We start from the raw sequence: 25,870 nt of genomic DNA, 5'->3' as shown, positions 1-25,870 counted from the left end.
GACCATATATGCATGAGAGTAGTGCTGCACAAGTATAACTGACCGTATTCGTGCATGAGAGTAGTGCTGCACAAGTATAACTGACCGTATTCGTGCATGAGAGTAGTGCTGCACAAGTATAACTGACCGTATTCGTGCATGAGAGTAGTGTTGCACAAGTATAACTGACCATATATGCATGAGAGTAGTGCTGCACAAGTATAACTGACCGTATTCGTGCATGAGAGTAGTGCTGCACAAGTATAACTGACCATATATGCATGAGAGTAGTGTTGCACAAGTATAACTGACCGTATTCGTGCATGAGAGTAGTGTTGCACAAGTATAACTGACCGTATTCGTGCATGAGAGTAGTGCTGCACAAGTATAACTGACCGTATTCGTGCATGAGAGTAGTGTTGCACAAGTATAACTGACCGTATTCGTGCATGAGAGTAGTGCTGCACAAGTATAACTGACCGTATATGCATGAGAGTAGTGTTGCACAAGTATAACTGACCGTATTCGTGCATGAGAGTAGTGCTGCACAAGTATAACTGACCATATATGCATGAGAGTAGTGTTGCACAAGTATAACTGACCGTATATGCATGAGAGTAGTGTTGCACAAGTATAACTGACCGTATTCGTGCATGAGAGTAGTGTTGCACAAGTATAACTGACCGTATTCGTGCATGAGAGTAGTGTTGCACAAGTATAACTGACCGTATTCGTGCATGAGAGTAGTGTTGCACAAGTATAACTGACCGTATTCGTGCATGAGAGTAGTGTTGCACAAGTATAACTGACCGTATATGCATGAGAGTAGTGTTGCACAAGTATAACTGACCGTATTCGTGCATGAGAGTAGTGCTGCACAAGTATAACTGACCGTATTCGTGCATGAGAGTAGTGCTGCACAAGTGTAACTGACCGTATATGCATGAGAGTAGTGCTGCACAAGTATAACTGACCGTATTCGTGCATGAGAGTAGTGCTGCACAAGTATAACTGACCGTATTAGTGCATGAGAGTAGTGCTGCACAAGTATAACTGACCGTATTCGTGCATGAGAGTAGTGCTGCACAAGTATAACTGACCGTATACGTGCATGAGAGTAGTGCTGCACAAGTATAACTGACCGTATTCGTGCATGAGAGTAGTGTTGCACAAGTATAACTGACCGTATATGCATGAGAGTAGTGTTGCACAAGTATAACTGACCGTATTCGTGCATGAGAGTAGTGCTGCACAAGTATAACTGACCGTATTCGTGCATGAGAGTAGTGCTGCACAAGTATAACTGACCGTATTCGTGCATGAGAGTAGTGCTGCACAAGTATAACTGACCGTATTCGTGCATGAGAGTAGTGTTGCACAAGTATAACTGATCGTATTCGTGCATGAGAGTAGTGTTGCACAAGTATAACTGACCGTATTCGTGCATGAGAGTAGTGTTGCACAAGTATAACTGACCGTATTCGTGCATGAGAGTAGTGTTGCACAAGTATAACTGACCGTATATGCATGAGAGTAGTGTTGCACAAGTATAACTGACCGTATTCGTGCATGAGAGTAGTGCTGCACAAGTATAACTGACCGTATTCGTGCATGAGAGTAGTGCTGCACAAGTATAACTGACCGTATTCGTGCATGAGAGTAGTGTTGCACAAGTATAACTGACCGTATTCATGCATGAGAGTAGTGTTGCACAAGTATAACTGACCGTATTCGTGCATGAGAGTAGTGTTGCACAAGTATAACTGACCATATATGCATGAGAGTAGTGCTGCACAAGTATAACTGACCGTATTCATGCATGAGAGTAGTGTTGCACAAGTATAACTGACCGTATTCGTGCATGAGAGTAGTGTTGCACAAGTATAACTGACCATATATGCATGAGAGTAGTGCTGCATAAGTATAACTGACCGTATTCGTGCATGAGAGTAGTGTTGCACAAGTATAACTGACCGTATTCGTGCATGAGAGTAGTGCTGCACAAGTATAACTGATCGTATTCGTGCATGAGAGTAGTGCTGCACAAGTATAACTGACCGTATTCGTGCATGAGAGTAGTGCTGCACAAGTATAACTGACCGTATTCGTGCATGAGAGTAGTGCTGCACAAGTGTAACTGACCATATATGCATGAGAGTAGTGTTGCACAAGTATAACTGACCATATATGCATGAGAGTAGTGTTGCACAAGTATAACTGACCATATATGCATGAGAGTAGTGTTGCACAAGTGTAACTGACCATATATGCATGAGAGTAGTGCTGCACAAGTATAACTGACCATATTCGTGCAAGAGAGTAGTGCTGCACAAGTATAACTGACCGTATTCGTGCATGAGAGTAGTGCTGCACAAGTATAACTGACCGTATTCGTGCATGAGAGTAGTGCTGCACAAGTATAACTGACCGTATTCGTGCATGAGAGTAGTGTTGCACAAGTATAACTGACCGTATTCGTGCATGAGAGTAGTGTTGCACAAGTATAACTGACCGTATATGCATGAGAGTAGTGCTGCACAAGTATAACTGACCGTATTCGTGCATGAGAGTAGTGCTGCACAAGTATAACTGACCGTATTCGTGCATGAGAGTAGTGTTGCACAAGTATAACTGACCGTATTCGTGCATGAGAGTAGTGTTGCACAAGTATAACTGACCGTATATGCATGAGAGTAGTGCTGCACAAGTATAACTGACCGTATTCGTGCATGAGAGTAGTGCTGCACAAGTATAACTGACCGTATTCGTGCATGAGAGTAGTGTTGCACAAGTGTAACTGACCGTATTCGTGCATGAGAGTAGTGCTGCACAAGTATAACTGACCGTATTCGTGCATGAGAGTAGTGTTGCACAAGTATAACTGACCGTATATGCATGAGAGTAGTGCTGCACAAGTATAACTGACCGTATTCCTGCATGAGAGTAGTGCTGCACAAGTGTAACTGACCGTATTCGTGCATGAGAGTAGTGCTGCACAAGTATAACTGACCGTATTCGTGCATGAGAGTAGTGTTGCACAAGTATAACTGACCGTATTCGTGCATGAGAGTAGTGTTGCACAAGTGTAACTGACCGTATTCGTGCATGAGAGTAGTGTTGCACAAGTATAACTGACCGTATTCGTGCATGAGAGTAGTGCTGCACAAGTATAACTGACCATATTCGTGCATGAGAGTAGTGCCGCACAAGTATAACTGACCGTATTCGTGCATGAGAGTAGTGCTGCACAAGTGTAACTGACCTTATTCGTGCATGAGAGTAGTGCTGCACAAGTATAACTGACCGTATTCGTGCATGAGAGTAGTGCTGCACAAGTATAACTGACCGTATTCGTGCATGAGAGTAGTGCTGCACAAGTATAACTGACCATATTCGTGCATGAGAGTAGTGCTGCACAAGTATAACTGACCGTATTCGTGCATGAGAGTAGTGCTGCACAAGTATAACTGACCGTATTCGTGCATGAGAGTAGTGTTGCACAAGTATAACTGACCGTATATGCATGAGAGTAGTGCTGCACAAGTATAACTGACCGTATTCGTGCATGAGAGTAGTGCTGCACAAGTATAACTGACCATATATGCATGAGAGTAGTGCTGCACAAGTATAACTGACCGTATTCGTGCATGAGAGTAGTGCTGCACAAGTATAACTGACCGTATTCGTGCATGAGAGTAGTGCTGCACAAGTATAACTGACCGTATTCGTGCATGAGAGTAGTGTTGCACAAGTATAACTGACCGTATATGCATGAGAGTAGTGCTGCACAAGTATAACTGACCGTATTCGTGCATGAGAGTAGTGCTGCACAAGTATAACTGACCATATATGCATGAGAGTAGTGTTGCACAAGTATAACTGACCGTATTCGTGCATGAGAGTAGTGTTGCACAAGTATAACTGACCGTATTCGTGCATGAGAGTAGTGCTGCACAAGTATAACTGACCGTATTCGTGCATGAGAGTAGTGTTGCACAAGTATAACTGACCGTATTCGTGCATGAGAGTAGTGCTGCACAAGTATAACTGACCGTATATGCATGAGAGTAGTGCTGCACAAGTATAACTGACCGTATTCGTGCATGAGAGTAGTGCTGCACAAGTATAACTGACCATATATGCATGAGAGTAGTGTTGCACAAGTATAACTGACCGTATATGCATGAGAGTAGTGTTGCACAAGTATAACTGACCGTATTCGTGCATGAGAGTAGTGTTGCACAAGTATAACTGACCGTATTCGTGCATGAGAGTAGTGTTGCACAAGTATAACTGACCGTATTCGTGCATGAGAGTAGTGTTGCACAAGTATAACTGACCGTATTCGTGCATGAGAGTAGTGTTGCACAAGTATAACTGACCGTATATGCATGAGAGTAGTGTTGCACAAGTATAACTGACCGTATTCGTGCATGAGAGTAGTGCTGCACAAGTATAACTGACCGTATTCGTGCATGAGAGTAGTGCTGCACAAGTGTAACTGACCGTATATGCATGAGATTAGTGCTGCACAAGTATAACTGACCGTATTCGTGCATGAGAGTAGTGCTGCACAAGTATAACTGACCGTATATGCATGAGATTAGTGCTGCACAAGTATAACTGACCGTATTCGTGCATGAGAGTAGTGCTGCACAAGTATAACTGACCGTATATGCATGAGATTAGTGCTGCACAAGTATAACTGACCGTATTCGTGCATGAGAGTAGTGTTGCACAAGTATAACTGACCGTATATGCATGAGAGTAGTGTTGCACAAGTATAACTGACCGTATTCGTGCATGAGAGTAGTGCTGCACAAGTATAACTGACCGTATTCGTGCATGAGAGTAGTGCTGCACAAGTATAACTGACCGTATTCGTGCATGAGAGTAGTGCTGCACAAGTATAACTGACCGTATTCGTGCATGAGAGTAGTGTTGCACAAGTATAACTGATCGTATTCGTGCATGAGAGTAGTGTTGCACAAGTATAACTGACCGTATTCGTGCATGAGAGTAGTGTTGCACAAGTATAACTGACCGTATTCGTGCATGAGAGTAGTGTTGCACAAGTATAACTGACCGTATATGCATGAGAGTAGTGTTGCACAAGTATAACTGACCGTATTCGTGCATGAGAGTAGTGCTGCACAAGTATAACTGACCGTATTCGTGCATGAGAGTAGTGCTGCACAAGTATAACTGACCGTATTCGTGCATGAGAGTAGTGTTGCACAAGTATAACTGACCGTATATGCATGAGAGCAACAGCTGTAACTAAAGGGGAGGGGGAAAAAAACAAAACAAAGTACCTCTCCCTTCCCTCAGCCTGTCATCAAAACCATCAGCACTGTAGCCATAGTTATTGTAACCGCTGAACTCATCGAAGCCACCATACCCTAAGGATAAGAGAAGAAAGTTCACATTGCTGGTGATGAAACCCTTCTCATAATACAAAAGTTCACAAGTGCATGAACCTTGTACAGAGAGCACTAACCTCCACCATAGCCAGCTCCACCACGCATCCGCTCATAAATATTTCCGCGTCCTGCTCCATAGAAAGCTCCTCGACCTCCCATTGGTCGGTCATAAGGCCCTGGACGCTGTCCAGTCATCTTTCGTGGCGGATCATAAGATGTCCGTATCTCATTTCTGCTACTTTTGAATATCTCAATGTATCTACATAGAATTTTGAAATGTGTTAAAATAGTTTTAAAACAAAAAGTGCCTCTATAATGTCTATATTTAATTAGAAGTAATGTAATACAACAGGAATGAAATAAAGGCAGTTCTCAGGAGACCCTTTGGAATAGAGATTAGTTAAGGTTGCATCGTACGCACTGAGCGCAGATGACTTGCATGCCCCCACCCTCACTACTAATCCCAGAAAAAGAAACAGATACAACCAGCCCAAACTGTCCATCCCCACCTGTGCCCTATTCTTTCCTTGTGTTTCCCCAGAGCCTTTTCTGCTATCTCCTTTGATGCAAACTGCACGAAGGCCTCCCCTGTGCTTCTCCCCTGGTAGTCCATCGTCATTGTTATCCCATTTGGCACGATTCTCAACCCTTTAACCCAAGGACAAATAACCCCATCAAGGGGAACAGTGTTAAATGCTGAAACAATACTAACAGCTTTACAATTCCCAGCACCTGTTAAACAGCTCCCCAAAATATAAACCCAGAACCCCCACAGCAATGATACAGACGTTGCACACTACAACTAAATCACTACATTTAAAAGCAAATTCTTAACTCAAACAAAAGCTGCCTTAATAGAGAACCCAACAAAAACTCAAGGTCTATCACAATTATATTAAGTACCTGAGAAGAACTGAACGATCTCCTCCTTGCTGCAACCAAAGGGAAGGCCGCGGAGTCGCACGGTACCATCACTGTCCGGTTCAATGTCACTGCCACTGTTGTGCTTAAGCACCCATTCCATCTCTGTGCTGTTTGATTTGAATACTGCAAGACAAGAGCACGTCAGTGAATTAAAGGTAGATTGCTTGCTCGGGAATGCCAAAGCCCTACAAACACTGAAGCAAATCACCTTCTATATATCGGTGGCCCATATATTTGCGGTCTTTTTCCAAGGCTTTTTTCAGATCTTCCTCCGATTCCAAAATAACAAAAGCTTCTCCACTTGGACGCCCTTCTTTCGATGTGGTGAAATGGACCCCTGCGGTGCCCTCTGCTACATCGCACTCTGTGTTTAGAAGACACAAAATCACTTTCAGGCTCACAGTCTTTTCACACTACTGGAACAAGCAAGCACAAGATTTTACAACTGCCCTTCAATCACATATCTAACAGAAAACAAAAGTAACCTACAATAATGTAGCCTGTTAAACTAATATCTGCGTCTCAGAATTAGAGACAGATAAGGGGACACCAGGTTCCAACATGGCAGGACCATTATATTTTGAAATAATTCAGTGGAATTTGAAAATTGCTGCTTTTAAAATTGTATTACCTGAAACATTAAAATATTTTTGGGTTTCATGTCCCTTTAAAGCAGTGGCTTAAAAATCTGTTTTAAACGTTATTAGAAATGATGAAGGGAGGTATGCTCAGTTTAAACGTTATTAGAAATGATGAAGGGAGGTATGCTCAGTTTAAACGTTATTAGAAATGATGAAGGGAGGTATGCTCAGTTTAAACGTTATTAGAAATGATGAAGGGAGGTATGCTCAGTTTAAACGTTATTAGAAATGATGAAGGGAGGTATGCTCAGTTTAAACGTTATTAGAAATGATGAAGGGAGGTATGCTCAGTTTAAACGTTATTAGAAATGATGAAGGGAGGTATGCTCAGTTTAAACGTTATTAGAAATGATGAAGGGAGGTATGCTCAGTTTAAACATTATTAGAAATGATGTAGGGAGGTATGCTCAGTTTAAACGTTATTAGAAATGATGAAGGGAGGTATGCTCAGTTTAAACGTTATTAGAAATGATGAAGGGAGGTATGCTCAGTTTAAACGTTATTAGAAATGATGAAGGGAGGTATGCTCAGTTTAAACGTTATTAGAAATGATGAAGGGAGGTATGCTCAGTTTAAACGTTATTAGAAATGATGAAGGGAGGTATGCTCAGTTTAAACGTTATTAGAAATGATGAAGGGAGGTATGCTCAGTTTAAACATTATTAGAAATGATGAAGGGAGGTATGCTCAGTTTAAACGTTATTAGAAATGATGAAGGGAGGTATGCTCAGTTTAAACGTTATTAGAAATGATGAAGGGAGGTATGCTCAGTTTAAACATTATTAGAAATGATGAAGGGAGGTATGCTCAGTTTAAACGTTATTAGAAATGATGAAGGGAGGTATGCTCAGTTTAAACGTTATTAGAAATGATGAAGGGAGGTATGCTCAGTTTAAACGTTATTAGAAATGATGAAGGGAGGTATGCTCAGTTTAAAAGTTAATTAATCCAATTGTTAAAAGATATATCAAGGAGAAAAGCAAGTGTAGATGAGCGAAGCACCACAGGCTTACGCGTTTCGGCTGGAAGCCGTAATCATAGCCTAAGGTGCTATGCTAAACACACAACTTAAAGAGGTTACCACAATTCTATTGGTTAAAAAACAAACAACGCCCATAATACACCGGTCCTACTATAGCAAAAGATACACATGTTATACAAAATGCGAAACAATGTTGATCTTCCTTATATGACAAACATTAGTATATGTATATTCAATTGAGTGTGATAAACATATTGTATGTTAAAATCAATTACCATACACACTGCTGCAGTTAATCTATAGATATAAAGCTATACAGATGCAAGTGCAAAACAGGACAATGAAATACTTTAGTTCAAATATATCCAATACATAAAGATAATATAGAATTTGTATTCATAATAAACAATGCTGCAAAAATAGTTATAGGAACAAGGATGTAACCCTAAGTATACACATACTATGTACAAGATTTAAATGGGGAATGATTACCAAAAAATAATAAGGTCAAACCTAGAGTTCAAGTTCAAACCCAAATGGATCCTGGTTCCCAAACAGAATATCCAATACATCTCCCACTTAGCTAATAAATGGTCAAGGTCCCCTCCTCTTTTTGGAGTCCTTCCTTTTTATTTAGCACTCCATCTGAATGTGTTGAGTGTAGTATTGTGATATGTAGCAAAATGCTGTACCAGGGGAGTGGTTGATTTTCCTTTGGTTATAGTGGAGAAATGTTCCCTTATACGGGAATTAATGTCTCTGCTGGTGAGACCTATGTATTGAAGCTTACATTGAATGCAGGTTATAAAATAGATCGCACCCTCTGTGGTTCAGTTAAGACATGATTTTATCTCAAAGACATCACCTCTTGTTTCTGATTTAAAACTAGTGGTTACCTGAACATATTCACAAGGTTTGCACTTTTTGTGCCCACATTTAAACATGCCCAAGTGACGAAGCCAGGAGCTAGAGGAGGTTTCTGTGGTTTGTTTTAATTGAGTGGGTGAAAAGATGGATCTTAAAAAAGGTACGGCATTTTCTAAAAGAGCACCTCATGCCCCTAGAGATAGCCCATTGCAGACCATCGTCTGCGGCCAGAATGGAAAATGTTTGTTTATGTTGTTACAGATATCATGTTATTGGGCACTATAAGTGGTCACACAATTGGTGCCCTCAAAGTGTTCTTTCCTTTTACCCTTTTTGTTATCTGCCAAAAAAGTCTATCTAGGTTTTGTCTGTACACATTTCCTAGCCCTTTTGATGTCTCTTAGAGGGTAACCCCTTTCCTTCAATCTACGTTCCAAGTTGTCAGCCTCAACCTTAAAGTCAGATTGTTCACTACAGTTCTTTCTAATTCTGGTATATTGGCCTTTGGCCACAGCAAATGTAATATGCTTAGGATGACAACTGGAACCGTGAAGTAAAGTGTTTCCAGAAATTGGTTTTCTGTAAACCCCAGATGTAACTTTGCCCTCCCTTTCTCCTGTAAGTGTTAGGTCAAGGTAATTAATATTTAATGAATTAAACTCATAAGTGAATTTAAGGCCTAATTTATTATTATTATTCAAAAATTCCACAAGTCGGTATCCTATCCATGGGGCCTATACAAATCAGTAACAGATAGTCTATGAATCGTTTATAAAAACCTATATAAGACCTGAAGGGGTTTCTATCCCCAAAGATGTCCACCAGCTCCCACCGACCTAGATATAAATTAGCGTAGGAGGGGGAGAATTTCGCCCCCATAGCTGTGCCACATCTCTGGAGATAGAAACGATCCTCGAATATAAAGAAATTGTGTGTAAGCAAAAACCTTACAATCCTGACGACATATTCCTGAAATTCAACTGTGTAATTAGTAAAATAACAAAACAAAAAAAAAAAAATGTATAGCTTTTATACCTTTAGAATGCGGTATAGATGAATATAGGGTCACCATGTCAATGGTAAGCCATATGTAGCCTTCTTCCCACATTATTTTATTTATGAGATTTAAAACATGTTTTGTATCCTGAACAAGAGATACAAGGGAACTGACCAAAGGTTGGAGGATATAATCCAACCACGGAGAAATGTGTTCGAGCAATAAGTCAATACTGCTGACCATGGGACGACCCTGAACATTAACAAGGGACTTATGGACCTTGGGAAGATGGTGGAACCATGGAAACTTAGGAAACTTAACATCCAAGTATTCTGCTGTTTTCACGTCCAGAAAACCATGTTCAACACCATCGTCCAAAATGTCCCTAAGCTCCCTTCTGTATTGAACCATGGGGTCCCTTGGTAGTACCTCAGTCATTTGGATTACACAGTTGTCTTAAGGCTTCATATACATACTGGACCCTGTCCATAACTACAACCGATCCGCCCTTATCTGCCTGTCGTATAACCAAAGTATTATTGGTTTCCAACATTTTTAAGGCCTCTCTTTGGGATCAGGACAAGTTTTTTTGGAATGTTTATTTGAAGCCTTAAGAGCCACAAGATCCACTCTTTTGTGAAATGTTTCAAGGATGTTCCCCCTACTCTGTATGGAGTAAAACCTGGAACTGCTAAAGGACACACCTCTATTCACTTCTCCCACTCCCTCCCTGCCTTCCGATTCCAGTGAGTGCATGGATAACAGATCACAGATATCTCTGAAATTTACAAATTCAAGCAGGGATGGTGTGGGACAGGCGATGGTTTCATCTATTAATGGCTCCCCATTACTGTAGTGTTTCTTAAGGGTCATATTCCTTACAAAGCTGCAAGCTCCGTCCAGCTTATCTGTCCAGTCCCGGAATCATGTCGTCATCAGCGTCATTAGCGTACACACACGTGAAACGCCTGTCGCTGAGGGTGAGAGATGCCAACAGGCTTGGTTTGGGGATCCAAGGATCTTTGGAAGAAGTCTCTGCTCCCTGGTAAGGCTCAGTGTGTTTTACCTGCTGCTTGCATGCTAAGAGGCGGTGTTGTGGGACTACAGCAAGATGTATGTGGTTTGTAAGAGCTAACTGTAGCAGTTTTTACACAGTGAAGTTAACAAGTGGATATTGTATTTTTGATCCTTGAGACATAAGGCTAGTTCTATTTTTTCTCATTCATATTAAAAGTTATTAGCCAGAGAGCGGTATGTATAGATCAGGAGAATTACACAAAAAGTCAGGAGCCAGAGGTAAAATTCTAGGAGCAAGTGTGAGTTTTGCAGACCCCACCTGGGATATCTTGTGATTGGCTGTAACGCCTGGTGAAGGCCTTGTTGCTTCAGGCAATTACACGGCCCAGTGGAGGCGGTGGCCTTTGTCTGGAGTGTACACACAACCTGTAGCCCAGTGGAGGCGGTGGCCTTTGTCTGGAGTGTACACACAACCTGTAGCCCAGTGGAGGCGGTGGCCTTTGTCTGGAGTGTACACACAACCTGTAGCCCAGTGGAGGCGGTGGCCTTTGTCTGGAGTGTACACACAACCTGTAGCCCAGTGGAGGCGGTGGCCTTTGTCTGGAGTGTACACACAACCTGTAGCCCAGTGGAGGCGGTGGCCTTTGTCTGGAGTGTACACACAACCTGTAGCCCAGTGGAGGCGGTGGCCTTTGTCTGGAGTGTACACACAACCTGTAGCCCAGTGGAGGCGGTGGCCTTTGTCTGGAGTGTACACACAACCTGTAGCCCAGTGGAGGCGGTGGCCTTTGTCTGGAGTGTACACACAACCTGTAGCCCAGTGGAGGCGGTGGCCTTTGTCTGGAGTGTACACACAACCTGTAGCCCAGTGGAGGCGGTGGCCTTTGTCTGGAGTGTACACACAACCTGTAGCCCAGTGGAGGCGGTGGCCTTTGTCTGGAGTGTACACACAACCTGTAGCCCAGTGGAGGCGGTGGCCTTTGTCTGGAGTGTACACACAACCTGTAGCCCAGTGGAGGCGGTGGCCTTTGTCTGGAGTGTACACACAACCTGTAGCCCAGTGGAGGCGGTGGCCTTTGTCTGGAGTGTACACACAACCTGTAGCCCAGTGGAGGCGGTGGCCTTTGTCTGGAGTGTACACACAACCTGTAGCCCAGTGGAGGCGGTGGCCTTTGTCTGGAGTGTACACACAACCTGTAGCCCAGTGGAGGCGGTGGCCTTTGTCTGGAGTGTACACACAACCTGTAGCCCAGTGGAGGCGGTGGCCTTTGTCTGGAGTGTACACACAACCTGTAGCCCAGTGGAGGCGGTGGCCTTTGTCTGGAGTGTACACACAACCTGTAGCCCAGTGGAGGCGGTGGCCTTTGTCTGGAGTGTACACACAACCTGTAGCCCAGTGGAGGCGGTGGCCTTTGTCTGGAGTGTACACACAACCTGTAGCCCAGTGGAGGCGGTGGCCTTTGTCTGGAGTGTACACACAACCTGTAGCCCAGTGGAGGCGGTGGCCTTTGTCTGGAGTGTACACACAACCTGTAGCCCAGTGGAGGCGGTGGCCTTTGTCTGGAGTGTACACACAACCTGTAGCCCAGTGGAGGCGGTGGCCTTTGTCTGGAGTGTACACACAACCTGTAGCCCAGTGGAGGCGGTGGCCTTTGTCTGGAGTGTACACACAACCTGTAGCCCAGTGGAGGCGGTGGCCTTTGTCTGGAGTGTACACACAACCTGTAGCCCAGTGGAGGCGGTGGCCTTTGTCTGGAGTGTACACACAACCTGTAGCCCAGTGGAGGCGGTGGCCTTTGTCTGGAGTGTACACACAACCTGTAGCCCAGTGGAGGCGGTGGCCTTTGTCTGGAGTGTACACACAACCTGTAGCCCAGTGGAGGCGGTGGCCTTTGTCTGGAGTGTACACACAACCTGTAGCCCAGTGGAGGCGGTGGCCTTTGTCTGGAGTGTACACACAACCTGTAGCCCAGTGGAGGCGGTGGCCTTTGTCTGGAGTGTACACACAACCTGTAGCCCAGTGGAGGCGGTGGCCTTTGTCTGGAGTGTACACACAACCTGTAGCCCAGTGGAGGCGGTGGCCTTTGTCTGGAGTGTACACACAACCTGTAGCCCAGTGGAGGCGGTGGCCTTTGTCTGGAGTGTACACACAACCTGTAGCCAAGTGGAGGTGGTGGCCTTTGTCTGGAGTGTACACACAACCTGTAGCCCAGTGCTCTTTGTCAGGAGTGTACACACAACCTGTAGCCCAGTGGAGGTGGCGGCCTTTGTCTGGAGTGTACACACAATCTGTAGCCCAGTGGAGGTGGTGGCCTTAGTCTGGAGTGTACACACAACCTGTAGCCCAGTGCTCTTCATCAGGAGTGTACACACAACCTGTAGCCCAGTGCTCTTTGTCAGGAGTGTACACACAACCTGTAGCCCAGTGCTCTTTGTCAGGAGTGTACACACAACCTGTAACCCAGTGCTCTTTGTCAGGAGTGTACACACAACCTGTAACCCAGTGCTCTTTGTCAGGAGTGTACACACAACCTGTAGCCCAGTGCTCTTTGTCAGGAGTGTACACACAACCTGTAGCCCAGTGCTCTTTGTCAGGAGTGTACACACAACCTGTAGCCCAGTGCTCTTTGTCAGGAGTGTACACACAACCTGTAGCCCAGTGCTCTTTGTCAGGAGTGTACACACAACCTGTAGCCCAGAGCTCTTTGTCAGGAGTGTACACACAACCTGTAGCCCAGAGCTCTTTGTCAGGAGTGTACACACAACCTGTAGCCCAGAGCTCTTTGTCAGGAGTGTACACACAACCTGTAACCCAGTGCTCTTTGTCAGGAGTGTACACACAACCTGTAGCCCAGTGCTCTTTGTCAGGAGTGTACACACAACCTGTAGCCCAGTGCTCTTTGTCAGGAGTGTACACACAACCAGTAGCCCAGTGCTCTTTGTCAGGAGTGTACACACAACCTGTAGCCCAGTGCTCTTTGTCAGGAGTGTACACACAACCTGTAGCCCAGAGCTCTTTGTCAGGAGTGTACACACAACCTGTAGCCCAGAGCTCTTTGTCAGGAGTGTACACAAAACCTGTAGCCCAGAGCTCTTTGTCAGGAGTGTACACACAACCTGTAGCCCAGAGCTCTTTGTCAGGAGTGTACACACAACCTGTAGCCCAGAGCTCTTTGTCAGGAGTGTACACACAACCTGTAGCCCAGAGCTCTTTGTCAGGAGTGTACACACAACCTGTAGCCCAGAGCTCTTTGTCAGGAGTGTACACACAACCTGTAGCCCAGAGCTCTTTGTCAGGAGTGTACACACAACCTGTAGCCCAGTGGAGGTGGCGGCCTTTATCTGGAGTGTACACACAATCTGTAGCCCAGTGGAGGTGGTGGCCTTTGTCAGGAGTGTACACACAACCTGTAGCCCAGTGGAGGTGGCCTGTGTTAGGACTGTACACACAACCTGTAGCCCAGTGGAGGTGGTGGCCTTTGTCAGGAGTGTACACAAAACCTGTAGCCCAGTGGAGGTGGTGGCCTTTGTCAGGACTGTACACACAACCTGTAGCCCAGTGGAGGTGGTGGCCTTTGTCAGGACTGTACACACAACCTGTAGCCCAGTGGAGGTGGTGGCCTTTGTCAGGACTGTACACACAACCTGTAGCCCAGTGGAGGTGGCGGCCTTTGTCAGGACTGTACACACAACCTGTAGCCCAGTGGAGGTGGCCTTTATCAGGACTGTACACATGTATTCTTATACAGTGGTTGACGAATATGTTCAAAAATTAGGAGCCAGTAAGAATATTTAGGAGCCAGGCATATTTTTAGGAGTCAGACAGTTGGATTTGTATATAGATATATGGATAACCACCCAAAAAGTTAGGAGCCAGGGGTAAAATTCTAGGAGCCAGTGGCTCCCATGCTCCTGGGTTTGTCGAGCCCTGTTCTTATACATGTAGTGTTCATACATTTTTGTGAAAATCTAACTAAAGCAAACTTTGTAAACAGAAGCTTAATGTGAAAGTCAATTCTAGCGTTGTACAAATATTAGGATTGACTATTGAAAAAAATAAAGGGGACTTTCATTCATGAAGTATAAGATACTTAATGTAGAAAGCTCCTTTTTTTTTTTTTTCAATCGATCGCCGTTGTTATCTGCTACAGCAGCCCACGGCTAAAAAAAAAAAAACATAATTTATGTAAGAACTTACCTGATAAATTCATTTCTTTCATATTAGCAAGAGTCCATGAGCTAGTGACGTATGGGATATACATTCCTACCAGGAGGGGCAAAGTTTCCCAAACCTCAAAATGCCTATAAATACACCCCTCACCACACCCACAAATCAGTTTAACGAATAGCCAAGAAGTGGGGTGATAAGAAAAAAGTGCGAAAGCATATAAAATAAGGAATTGGAATAATTGTGCTTTATACAAAAATCATAACCACCACAAAAAAGGGTGGGCCTCATGGACTCTTGCTAATATGAAAGAAATGAATTTATCAGGTAAGTTCTTACATAAATTATGTTTTCTTTCATGTAATTAGAGTCCATGAGCTAGTGACGTATGGGATAATGACTACCCAAGATGTGGATCTTTCCACGCAAGAGTCACTAGAGAGGGAGGGATAAAATAAAGACAGCCAATTCCTGCTGAAAATAATCCACACCCAAAATAAAGTTTAATGAAAAACATAAGCAGAAGATTCAAACTGAAACCGCTGCCTGAAGTACTTTTCTACCAAAAACTGCTTCAGAAGAAGAAAACACATCAAAATGGTAGAATTTAGTAAAAGTATGCAAAGAGGACCAAGTTGCTGCTTTGCAAATCTGATCAACCGAAGCTTCATTCCTAAACGCCCAGGAAGTAGAAACTGGCCTAGTAGAATGAGCTGTAATCCTTTGAGGCGGAGTCTTACCCGACTCAACATAGGCATGATGAATTAAAGATTTCAACCAAGATGCCAAAGAAATGGCAGAAGCTTTCTGGCCTTTTCTAGAACCGGAAAAGATAACAAATAGACTAGAAGTCTTTCGAAAAGACTTAGTAGCTTCAACATAATATTTCAAAGCTCTAACAACATCCAAAGAATGCAACGATTTCTCCTTAGAATTCTTAGGATTAGGACATAATGAAGGAACCACAATTTCTCTACTAATGTTGTTGGAATTCACAACCTTAGGTAAAAATTCAAAAGAAGTTCACAACACCGCCTTATCCTGATGAAAAATCAGAAAAGGAGACTCACAAGAAAGAGCAGATAATTTAGAGACTCTTCTGGCAGAAGAGATCGCCAAAAGGAACAAAACTTTCCAAGAAAGTAATTTAATGTCCAATGAATGCATGGGTTCAAAAGGAGGAGCTTGAAGAGCCCCCAGAACCAAATTCAAACTCCAAGGAGGAGAAATTGACTTAATGACAGGTTTTATACGAACCAAAGCTTGTACAAAACAATGAATATCAGGAAGATTAGCAATCTTTCTGTGAAAAAGAACAGAAAGAGCAGAGATTTGTCCTTTCAAGGAACTTGCGGACAAACCTTTATCTAAACCATCCTGAAGAAACTGTAAAATTCTCGGAATTCTAAAAGAATGACAAGAAAAATGATGAGAAAGACACCAAGAAATATAAGTCTTCCAGACTCTATAATATATCTCTCTAGATACAGATTTACGAGCCTGTAACATAGTATTAATCACAGAGTCAGAGAAACCTCTTTGACCAAGAATCAAGCGTTCAATCTCCATACCTTTAAATTTAAGGATTTGAGATCCTGATGGAAAAAAGGACCTTGCGACAGAAGGTCTGGTCTTAACGGAAGAGTCCACGGTTGGCAAGAGGCCATCCGGACAAGATCCGCATACCAAAACCTGTGAGGCCATGCCGGAGCTACCAGCAGAACAAACGAGCATTCCTTCAGAATCTTGGAGATTACTCTTGGAAGAAGAACTGGAGGCGGAAAGATATAGGCAGGATGATACTTCCAAGGAAGTGATAATGCATCCACAGCCTCCGCCTGAGGATCCCGGGATCTGGACAGATACCTGGGAAGTTTCTTGTTTAGATGGGACGCCATCAGATCTATTTCTGGAAGTTCCCACATTTGAACAATCTGAAGAAATACCTCTGGGTGAAGAGACCATTCGCCCGGATGCAACGTTTGGCGACTCAGATAATCCGCTTCCCAATTGTCTATACCTGGGATATGAACCGCAGAGATTAGACAGGAGCTGGATTCCGCCCAAACCAGAATTCGAGATACTTCTTTCATAGCCAGAGGACTGTGAGTCCCTCCTTGATGATTGATGTATGCCACAGTTGTGACATTGTCTGTCTGAAAACAAATGAACGATTCTCTCTTCAGAAGAGGCCAAGACTGAAGAGCTCTGAAAATTGCACGGAGTTCCAAAATATTGATCGGTAATCTCACCTCCTGAGATTCCCAAACTCCTTGTGCCGTCAGAGATCCCCACACAGCTCCCCAACCTGTGAGACTTGCATCTGTTGAAATTACAGTCCAGGTCGGAAGAACAAAAGAAGCCCCCTGAACTAAACGATGGTGATCTGTCCACCACGTCAGAGAGTGTCGTATAATCGGTTTTAAAGATATTAATTGAGATATCTTTGTGTAATCCCTGCACCATTGATTCAGCATACAGAGCTGAAGAGGTCGCATGTGAAAACGAGCAAAGGGGATCGCGTCCGATGCAGCAGTCATAAGACCTAGAATTTCCATGCATAAGGCTACCGAAGGGAATGATTGTGACTGAAGGTTTCGACAAGCTGAAATCAATTTTAGACGTCTCTTGTCTGTCAAAGACAGAGTCATGGACACTGAATCTATCTGGAAACCCAGAAAGGTTACCCTTGTCTGAGGAATCAATGAACTTTTTAGTGAATTGATCCTCCAACCATGATCTTGAAGAAACAACACAAGTCGATTCGTATGAGATTCTGCTAAATGTAAAGACTGAGCAAGTACCAAGATATCGTCCAAATAAGGAAATACCACAATACCCTGTTCTCTGATTACAGACAGAAGGGCACCGAGAACCTTTGTAAAAATTCTTGGGGCTGTAGCTAGGCCAAACGGCAGAGCCACAAACTGGTAATACTTGTCCAGGAAAGAGAATCTCAGGAACTGATAGTGATCTGGATGAATCGGAATATGTAGATATGCATCCTGTAAATCTATCGTGGACATATAATGCCCTTGCTGAACAAAAGGCAAGATAGTCCTTACAGTTACCATTTTGAATGTTGGTATCCTTACATAGCGATTCAATATTTTTAGATCCAGAACTGGTCTGAAGGAATTCTCCTTCTTTGGTACAATGAAGAGATTTGAATAAAGCCCCAGCCCCTGTTCCAGAACTGGAACTGGCATAATTACTCCAGCCAACTCTAGATCTGAAACACATTTCAGAAATGCTTGAGCTTTCACTGGATTTACTGGGACACGGGAAAGAAAAAATCTCTTTGCAGGAGGTCTTATCTTGAAACCAATTCTGTACCCTTCTGAAACAATGTTCTGAATCCAAAGATTGTGAACAGAATTGATCCAAATTTCTTTGAAAAAACGTAACCTGCCCCCTACCAGCTGAGCTGGAATGAGGGCCGCACCTTCATGTGGACTTAGAAGCTGGCTTTGCTTTTCTAGAAGGCTTGGATTTATTCAGACTGGAGATGGTTTCCAAACTGAAACTGCTCCTGAGGAAGAAGGATCAGGCTTTTGTTCTTTGTTGAAACGAAAGGAACGAAAACGATTATTAGCCCTGTTTTTACCTTTAGATTTTTTATCCTGTGGTAAAAAAGTTCCTTTCCCACCAGTAACAGTTGAGATAATAGAATCCAACTGAGAACCAAATAATTTGTTACCCTGGAAAGAAATGGAAAGTAGAGTCGATTTAGAAGACATATCAGCATTCCAAGTTTTTAAGCCATAAAGCTCTTCTAGCTAAAATAGCTAGAGACATAAACCTGACATCAACTCTGATAATATCAAAAATGGCATCACAGATAAAATTATTAGCATGTTGCAGAAGAATAATAATATTATGAGAATCATGATCTGTTACTTGTTGCGCTAAAGTTTCCAACCAAAAAGTTGAAGCTGCAGCAACATCAGCCAATGATATAGCAGGTCTAAGAAGATTACCTGAACACAGATAAGCTTTTCTTAGAAAGGATTCAATTTTCCTATCTAAAGGATCCTTAAACGAAGTACCATCTGACGTAGGAATAGTAGTACGTTTAGCAAGGGTAGAAATAGCCCCATCAACTTTAGGGATTTTGTCCCAAAATTCTAATCTATCAGACGGCACAGGATATAATTGCTTAAAACGTTTAGAAGGAGTAAATGAATTACCCAAATTATTCCATTCTCTGGAAATTACTTCAGAAATAGCACCAGGAACAGGAAAAACTTCTGGAATAACCACAGGAGATTTAAAGACCTTATCTAAACGTTTAGATTTAGTATCAAGAGGACCAGAATCCTCAATTTCTAAAGCAATTAGTACTTCTTTAAGCAAAGAACGAATAAATTCCATTTTAAATAAATATGAAGATTTATCAGCATCAACCTCTGAGACAGAATCCTCTGAACCAGAAGAGTCATTAGAATCAGAATGATGATGTTCATTTTAAAAATTCATCTGTATAAAGAGAAGTTTTAAAAGATTTTTTATGTTTACTAGAAGGAGGAATAACAGACATAGCATTCTTAATGGATTCAGAAACAAAATCTCTTATGTTATCAGGAACACTCTGAACATTAGATGTTGATGGAACTGCAACAGGTAATGGTACATTACTAAAGGAAATATTATCTGCATTAACAAGTTTGTCATGACAATTAGTACAAACAACAGCTGGAGGAACAGCTACCGAAAGTTTACAGCAGATACACTTAGCTTTGGTAGTTCCAGCACTAGACAGCGATTTTCCTGAAGTATCTTCTGACTCAGATGCAACGTGAGACATCTTGCAATATGTAAGAGAAAAAACAACATATAAAGCAAAATTGATCAAATTCCTTAAATGACAGTTTCAGGAATGGGAAAAAATGCCAAGGAACAAGCTTCTAGCAACCAGAAGCAATGAAAAATGAGACAAATAATGTGGAGACAAAAGCGACGCCCATATTTTTTAGCGACAAATGAGACGCCCACATTATTTGGCGCCTAAATGCTTTTGGCGCCAAAAATGACGCCACATCCGGGGGCAAAAGAACGTCAAAAAAATGACACGTATGACGCCGGAAACAGAAAAGATTTTTTGCGCCAAAAAAGTCAGCGCCAAGAATGACGCAATAAAATGAAGCATTTTCAGCCCCCGCGAGCCTAACAGCCCACAGGAAAAAAGTCAAATTTTTAAGGTAAGAAAAAATGATTGATTCAAATGCATTATCCCAAATATGAAACTGACTGTCTGAAAATAAGGAATGTTGAACATCCTGAGTCAAGGCAAATAAATGTTTGAATACATATATTTAGAACTTTATAAAAAAGTGCCCAACCATAGCTTAGAGTGTCACAGAAAATAAGATTTACTTACCCCAGGACACTCATCTACATGTTTGTAGAAAGCCAAACCAGTACTGAAACGAAAATCAGCAGAGGTAATGGTATATATAAGAGTATATCGTCGATCTGAAAAGGGAGGTAAGAGATGAATCTCTACGACCGATAACAGAGAACCTATGAAATAGACCCCGTAGAAGGAGATCATTGCATTCAAATAGGCAATACTCTCCTCACATCCCTCTGACATTCACTGCACGCTGAGAGGAAAACCGGGCTCCAACCTGCTGCGGAGCGCATATCAACGTAGAATCTAGCACAAACTTACTTCACCACCTCCATAGGAGGCAAAGTTTGTAAAACTGATTTGTGGGTGTGGTGAGGGGTGTATTTATAGGCATTTTGAGGTTTGGGAAACTTTGCCCCTCCTGGTAGGAATGTATATCCCATACGTCACTAGCTCATGGACTCTTGCTAATTACATGAAAGAAAAGATTTTTGCTAAGAGGTGACGTTTTTACCTCTTAGCCAAAAGCTGTGCGGTAAATCCAGCTCCCATGGGCGCCAAGCCAGATTTACCGCACGGCTATTGGCTAAGAGGTGAAAACGTCACCGCTAAGCAAAGAAATTTTTTTTGCCGTGGGCTGCTGTAGCAGCTAAAACTGTGATCGGTTGAAACTTCATGAATGAAAGTCCACTGTTTAAATAGTCAACCCTAGCGTTTGTACATCGCTAGGATTGACTTTCACTTTAAACAGCGGTAAACATAAGCCTAAACAACTGTAAACATAAGCATAAATAGCGGTAAATAAGCATAAATAACGGTAAACATAAGCCCCAATATAACTGTAAACATAAGCCCCAATATAACTGTAAACATAAGCCCCAATATAACTGTAAACATAAGCCTTAAAGTGAAAGTAAAGTTTTTCTTAGTTCAATGAATTTTTTAACATATAATGTGACCAACATCCTAGTCGCTAACTTTGTTTTTTCATAATACCATTGCTTTCAAATAAATCTTATCTTTATTCAGACCCTTTTTTCGCAGCTTCCTCCTCCCCCTCGCATTCTTCCGGCTTTGTCTCTGTAAATGAGTTATGCGCTCCTAACCGCTGTTAGCGTAACTAAGCGTGCACGTTCTCGATCTGTAGAACTATGCGCATGCGCAATTCTACCATCTACACTCCGATGCATTATATCAATGAATCACTTTAGTCATTCAGCAGTGCACTCTGTTCTGTAATATCGGACTGAGAAGCATAGCGTCTTTCATAGAATCCCCTATAGACCACAACGAGCAAATTTGATTATTATTGTTAAGCAATATACTAGAAACTGATTAAGTATAAATAATATGTAATATATATATCCAATATTATTCATTATAATTTGATATCAATAAGGAATTTGATAATCTCTTTATTTGCCTTTTTTATTATTATTTTTTAAAGATTGAAATCTATTAATAAATCTATTGGCATTGTATATATTTTTATCTTGGTGTTTGCACAAGGCTGTACATGTATTTTAAAACTATTTGTTATTTATTTTCATTTTATTATAAATTACAAGACTAATATATAAGAAGAAGAGGGGAGCGCAAGAAAAAGGCTATTTCTTTAAAATGTATAAAATAAATATAAACTTTATTATATACAATTAATATCGATTACATTTTAAAGCATGGATACATGTGTGTAGCTAAACTGAGAATATATGAATAATAAAAACACTGATACATTTATAGACACAGAGAAACAGAACAATATCACTGATGGTGGCAATGCAATTGTGAAATAATGAACATTCTATAGCGGATCCATGTAGCTATTATAACACACTGTATATATGATCAAACTATGAATAAATTAGATTTGGTAAAAGTAATAAATGAAAACCATTATATCAATTATATTAATAATATATAAGAAGAAGAGGGGAGCGCAAGAAAAAGGCTATTTCTTTACAATGGATAAAATAAATCTAAACTTTGTTTTATTAGCTTGCAATTTGGTTTACTTGATATCAGCAATAATTAATATTTTATAGAAAAAAACAGGATGCAGATTAATAACATTGCTTTGCTTCAAGACTAATGATGTTTGCAAAATAAAAAGCTGATAATCAAAGGCATTCTATATTATAGTCTATAGTCAAGGCAAAAAAATATAAATCTTTGTGAAATCGTTTATTTCTTAGAAAGAGATTGTTCATTGTTATCATAAAAAGTAAATTCGTTGCTTAGAGCAAGTAATAAACAATGTTTTGCTAAGAATTAAAACTTTTTAAAAAAGAGTTATTGCTTTTTTCTTGAGTAGAATAATAACAAATAGCTGTTCTTATCAGCATTTCATTTTGAAATATTCGTTAGTATTGATAAAAAGGAAAGTGATTTATCTGCACCCTTTGATTTTTAGCAATGAAGTTAAAATTTTCTTACAAGCAAAGGATGCATATAAAACAAAATGCTTTGCATCAATACTAACAATGTTTGCAAAATGTAACGCTGATAAGAAAAGGCATTCTATATTAGTCTACTCAAGAAAAAACAAAATATATATTTGTAAACTCATTTCTTTCTTACACAGCAATTGTTTGTTCCTTGTTATCAGAAACTGGTAATTATTGCTTAGAGCAACTAATAAAGAAAGTCTTGCTAATAAAGAAAAGATTATAAAAAAGATTTATTGATTTTTGCTTGAGTAGAATACTATGGAAGTGCTGTTCTTATCAGCATTTCATTTTGAACACTTCGTTAGGATTGAGAAAAAGGAATGTGATTTATCTGCATCCTTTGTTATTCAGCCATGAATTTAAAATGTATTACAAGCAAAGAATGCCGATAGAGCAAATTGCTTTGCATCAATAACAATGTTTGCAAAATCTAACGCTAATAAAAGCCATTGTATATTAGTCTACTCAAGAAAAATACTATAAATCTTTGTAAACTCATTTCTTTCTTCTCAAGAGTTTGAGTTTGTTCCTTGTTATCAGAAACTGGTAATTCATTGCTTAGAGCAAGTAATAAAGATTTTTTTTAGCTAAGAAAGAAAAGAATTTAAAAAAGATTTATTGTTTTTTTCTGGAGTAGACTAATATGCTGTTCTTATGAGCTTTTCATTTTGAAATGTTCGTTAGTATTGATAGAAAGTAATGTGATTTATCTGCATCCTTTGTTTTTCATGAATGAAATTAAAATTTCTTAGAAGCAAAGGATGCTGATAAAGCAGATTGCTTAGCATAAATAATAATGTGCATAATAAAAGTAAATCTACATTATTCAGGTCAATCTCAAACGAAAAAATTGTTTTAAATGCTTTTCTTTCTTAGCAAAGCAATCTGTATTCATTAAAAGGATGCAGAGAAAAAAACATTGCTTTGCATTAGTAATAACAGTTTTAAAAATTGAAATCAGAAAAGAAATGGAATTATATATTATAGTCAAGTCAACCAAAAATGAACTATATATTTTGAGAACTTTTATTTCTAAGCTTGCAATTTTATTTCATTATAATCAGCAAATGATTAAAAGTTTCTTTAACAAATCAGGATGCAGATAAATTATATTGTTTTGCATCGATACTAACAATGTTTGCAAAATGAAATGCTGTTACTAAAAGACATTATAGTCAAGTAAAAAATAAATTAATATTTGTAAAATCGTTTCATTCTTAGCAAGAGATTATTTGTTCCTTGTTATGAGAAACATTGAATTCATTGCTCAGAGCAAGTAATAAAGAATCTCTCGCTCAGACAGAAAAGATTGTAGAAATAATTATTTATTTTTTGAGTGACTAGACTATAATATAGAATAACTGTTATTAGCAGCATTTCATGTTGAAAACTTCGTTAGTATGGATGTAAAATAATGTAATTTGTATTCATGATTTTCTTTTTATAGTTTTAACAAGAGATAAGTTATATAAAGATATGAACAAAAGAAAAATTCCAAAATCTTTATTGCTTTTTAGGATGAGTTGAATATAATATAGAAATGCTTTTATTTTCAGCATTTCATTTCGGTAACATATTTATTATTTATTTAAATCTATGTTATGTTCTACATACCTTTCTTTTCAGAAAATATCAATTAATTGCTGATATAAAAAGACTAAATTATGTTACAATAAAAAAAGGAAACTTTGCGTATGCAATTCTTAGTTTTAAGAGATAAATCAATTGATTTTTATTTCCTTTAGAGATTATGAACAGTTCTGAATGAAATTTTAAAATTTTTATCAAATTTATTTTCATATCTTTAGGATTATATATTATAGGAAGAAAAAAAATGATATAAGTAATTTAAACGTGTATATATATAGAGATTGATATAAATGAAGATATTAAATTAATTATATTTACAAAGAATGAACTTATAAATGACACTTGCGCTAATCTATCATGTATTTGAAATAATACATCTTATTTAAAAGTTAGTATTCTATTAAATTAATTGCGATTAATATCAAATTCTTTTATAAACATTATTGTTGCTTATTAAAGTATGATAATACTTATTTTGTGCTCGTTAGTATATATACATAAATTATTATGAATATAGAATTACGGAATGTCAGAAATAGAAGCTTTGATTCAGTTGACGATCGATATTGAACTATGGCTCACAGTGCGCATGCGGTAGATGTGAACGCGCAAATCTTGTGGCATAGAGGTTTATCTCTAACGCATGCGCAATAGAGGAAGTGGGTGTCTTCAATTCCGAAAGAGACGCCAGTGGGGGACCCAATCCGTTAGATACGGATGATAACGTCACGATTGAACGAAATTTTTTTTTAATGCGGGTGGAGGAGCGAGGGTAGACGACGGCACAATAAATAAGTATATTACAAATGTGAAAAATGTTTATAAAAAAATGATGAATGAAACTATACTTTATTTTTAATATACTTTTAAGTGGTAGCGAACTGTCTGTTTGACTTTACTTTCACTTTAATAACTGTAAACATAAGCCTAAATAACTGTAAACATAAGCCTAAATAACTGTAAACATAAGCCTAAATAACTGTAAACATAAGCCTAAATAACTGTAAACATAAGCCTAAATAACTGTAAACATAAGCCTAAATAACTGTAAACATAAGCCTTAATAACTGTAAACATAAGCCTAAATAACTGTAAACATAAGCCTAAATAACTGTAAACATAAGCCTAAATAACTGTAAACATAAGCCTAAATAACTGTAAACATAAGCCTAAATAACTGTAAACATAAGCCTAAATAACTGTAAACATAAGCCTAAATAACTGTAAACATAAGCCTAAATAACTGTAAACATAAGCCTTAATAACTAAACATAAGCCTAAATAACTGTAAACATAAGCCTAAATAACTGTAAACATAAGCCTAAATAACTGTAAACATAAGCCTAAATAACTGTAAACATAAGCCTAAATAACTGTAAACATAAGCCTAAATAACTGTAAACATAAGCCTAAATAACTGTAAACATAAGCCTAAATAACTGTAAACATAAGCCTAAATAACTGTAAACATAAGCCTAA

At 40.0% G+C, this 25,870-nt stretch overlaps 1 protein-coding gene across 1 annotated transcript in view; it reads right to left on the bottom strand.

Annotated features, from left to right (window-relative positions):
* Positions 1-25,870, bottom strand: part of HNRNPH3 (heterogeneous nuclear ribonucleoprotein H3) — a gene marked incomplete in the record, with an annotated part of 123,220 nt that overhangs the window by 80,554 nt on the left and 16,796 nt on the right. The window contains 5 exon segments of the mRNA XM_053691844.1: positions 5,295-5,381; positions 5,480-5,661; positions 5,912-6,050; positions 6,306-6,449; positions 6,535-6,690. Of these exon segments, the coding sequence (XP_053547819.1) occupies positions 5,295-5,381; positions 5,480-5,661; positions 5,912-6,050; positions 6,306-6,449; positions 6,535-6,690 (708 nt within the window).

The sequence above is a fragment of the Bombina bombina genome, chromosome 9 (assembly GCF_027579735.1).
Source record: "Bombina bombina isolate aBomBom1 chromosome 9, aBomBom1.pri, whole genome shotgun sequence".
In the NCBI taxonomy this organism is placed as follows: domain Eukaryota; kingdom Metazoa; phylum Chordata; class Amphibia; order Anura; family Bombinatoridae; genus Bombina; species Bombina bombina.
Note: the sequence above shows the minus strand (reverse complement) of the source record. Positions and strands in the feature narration are given on the sequence as shown.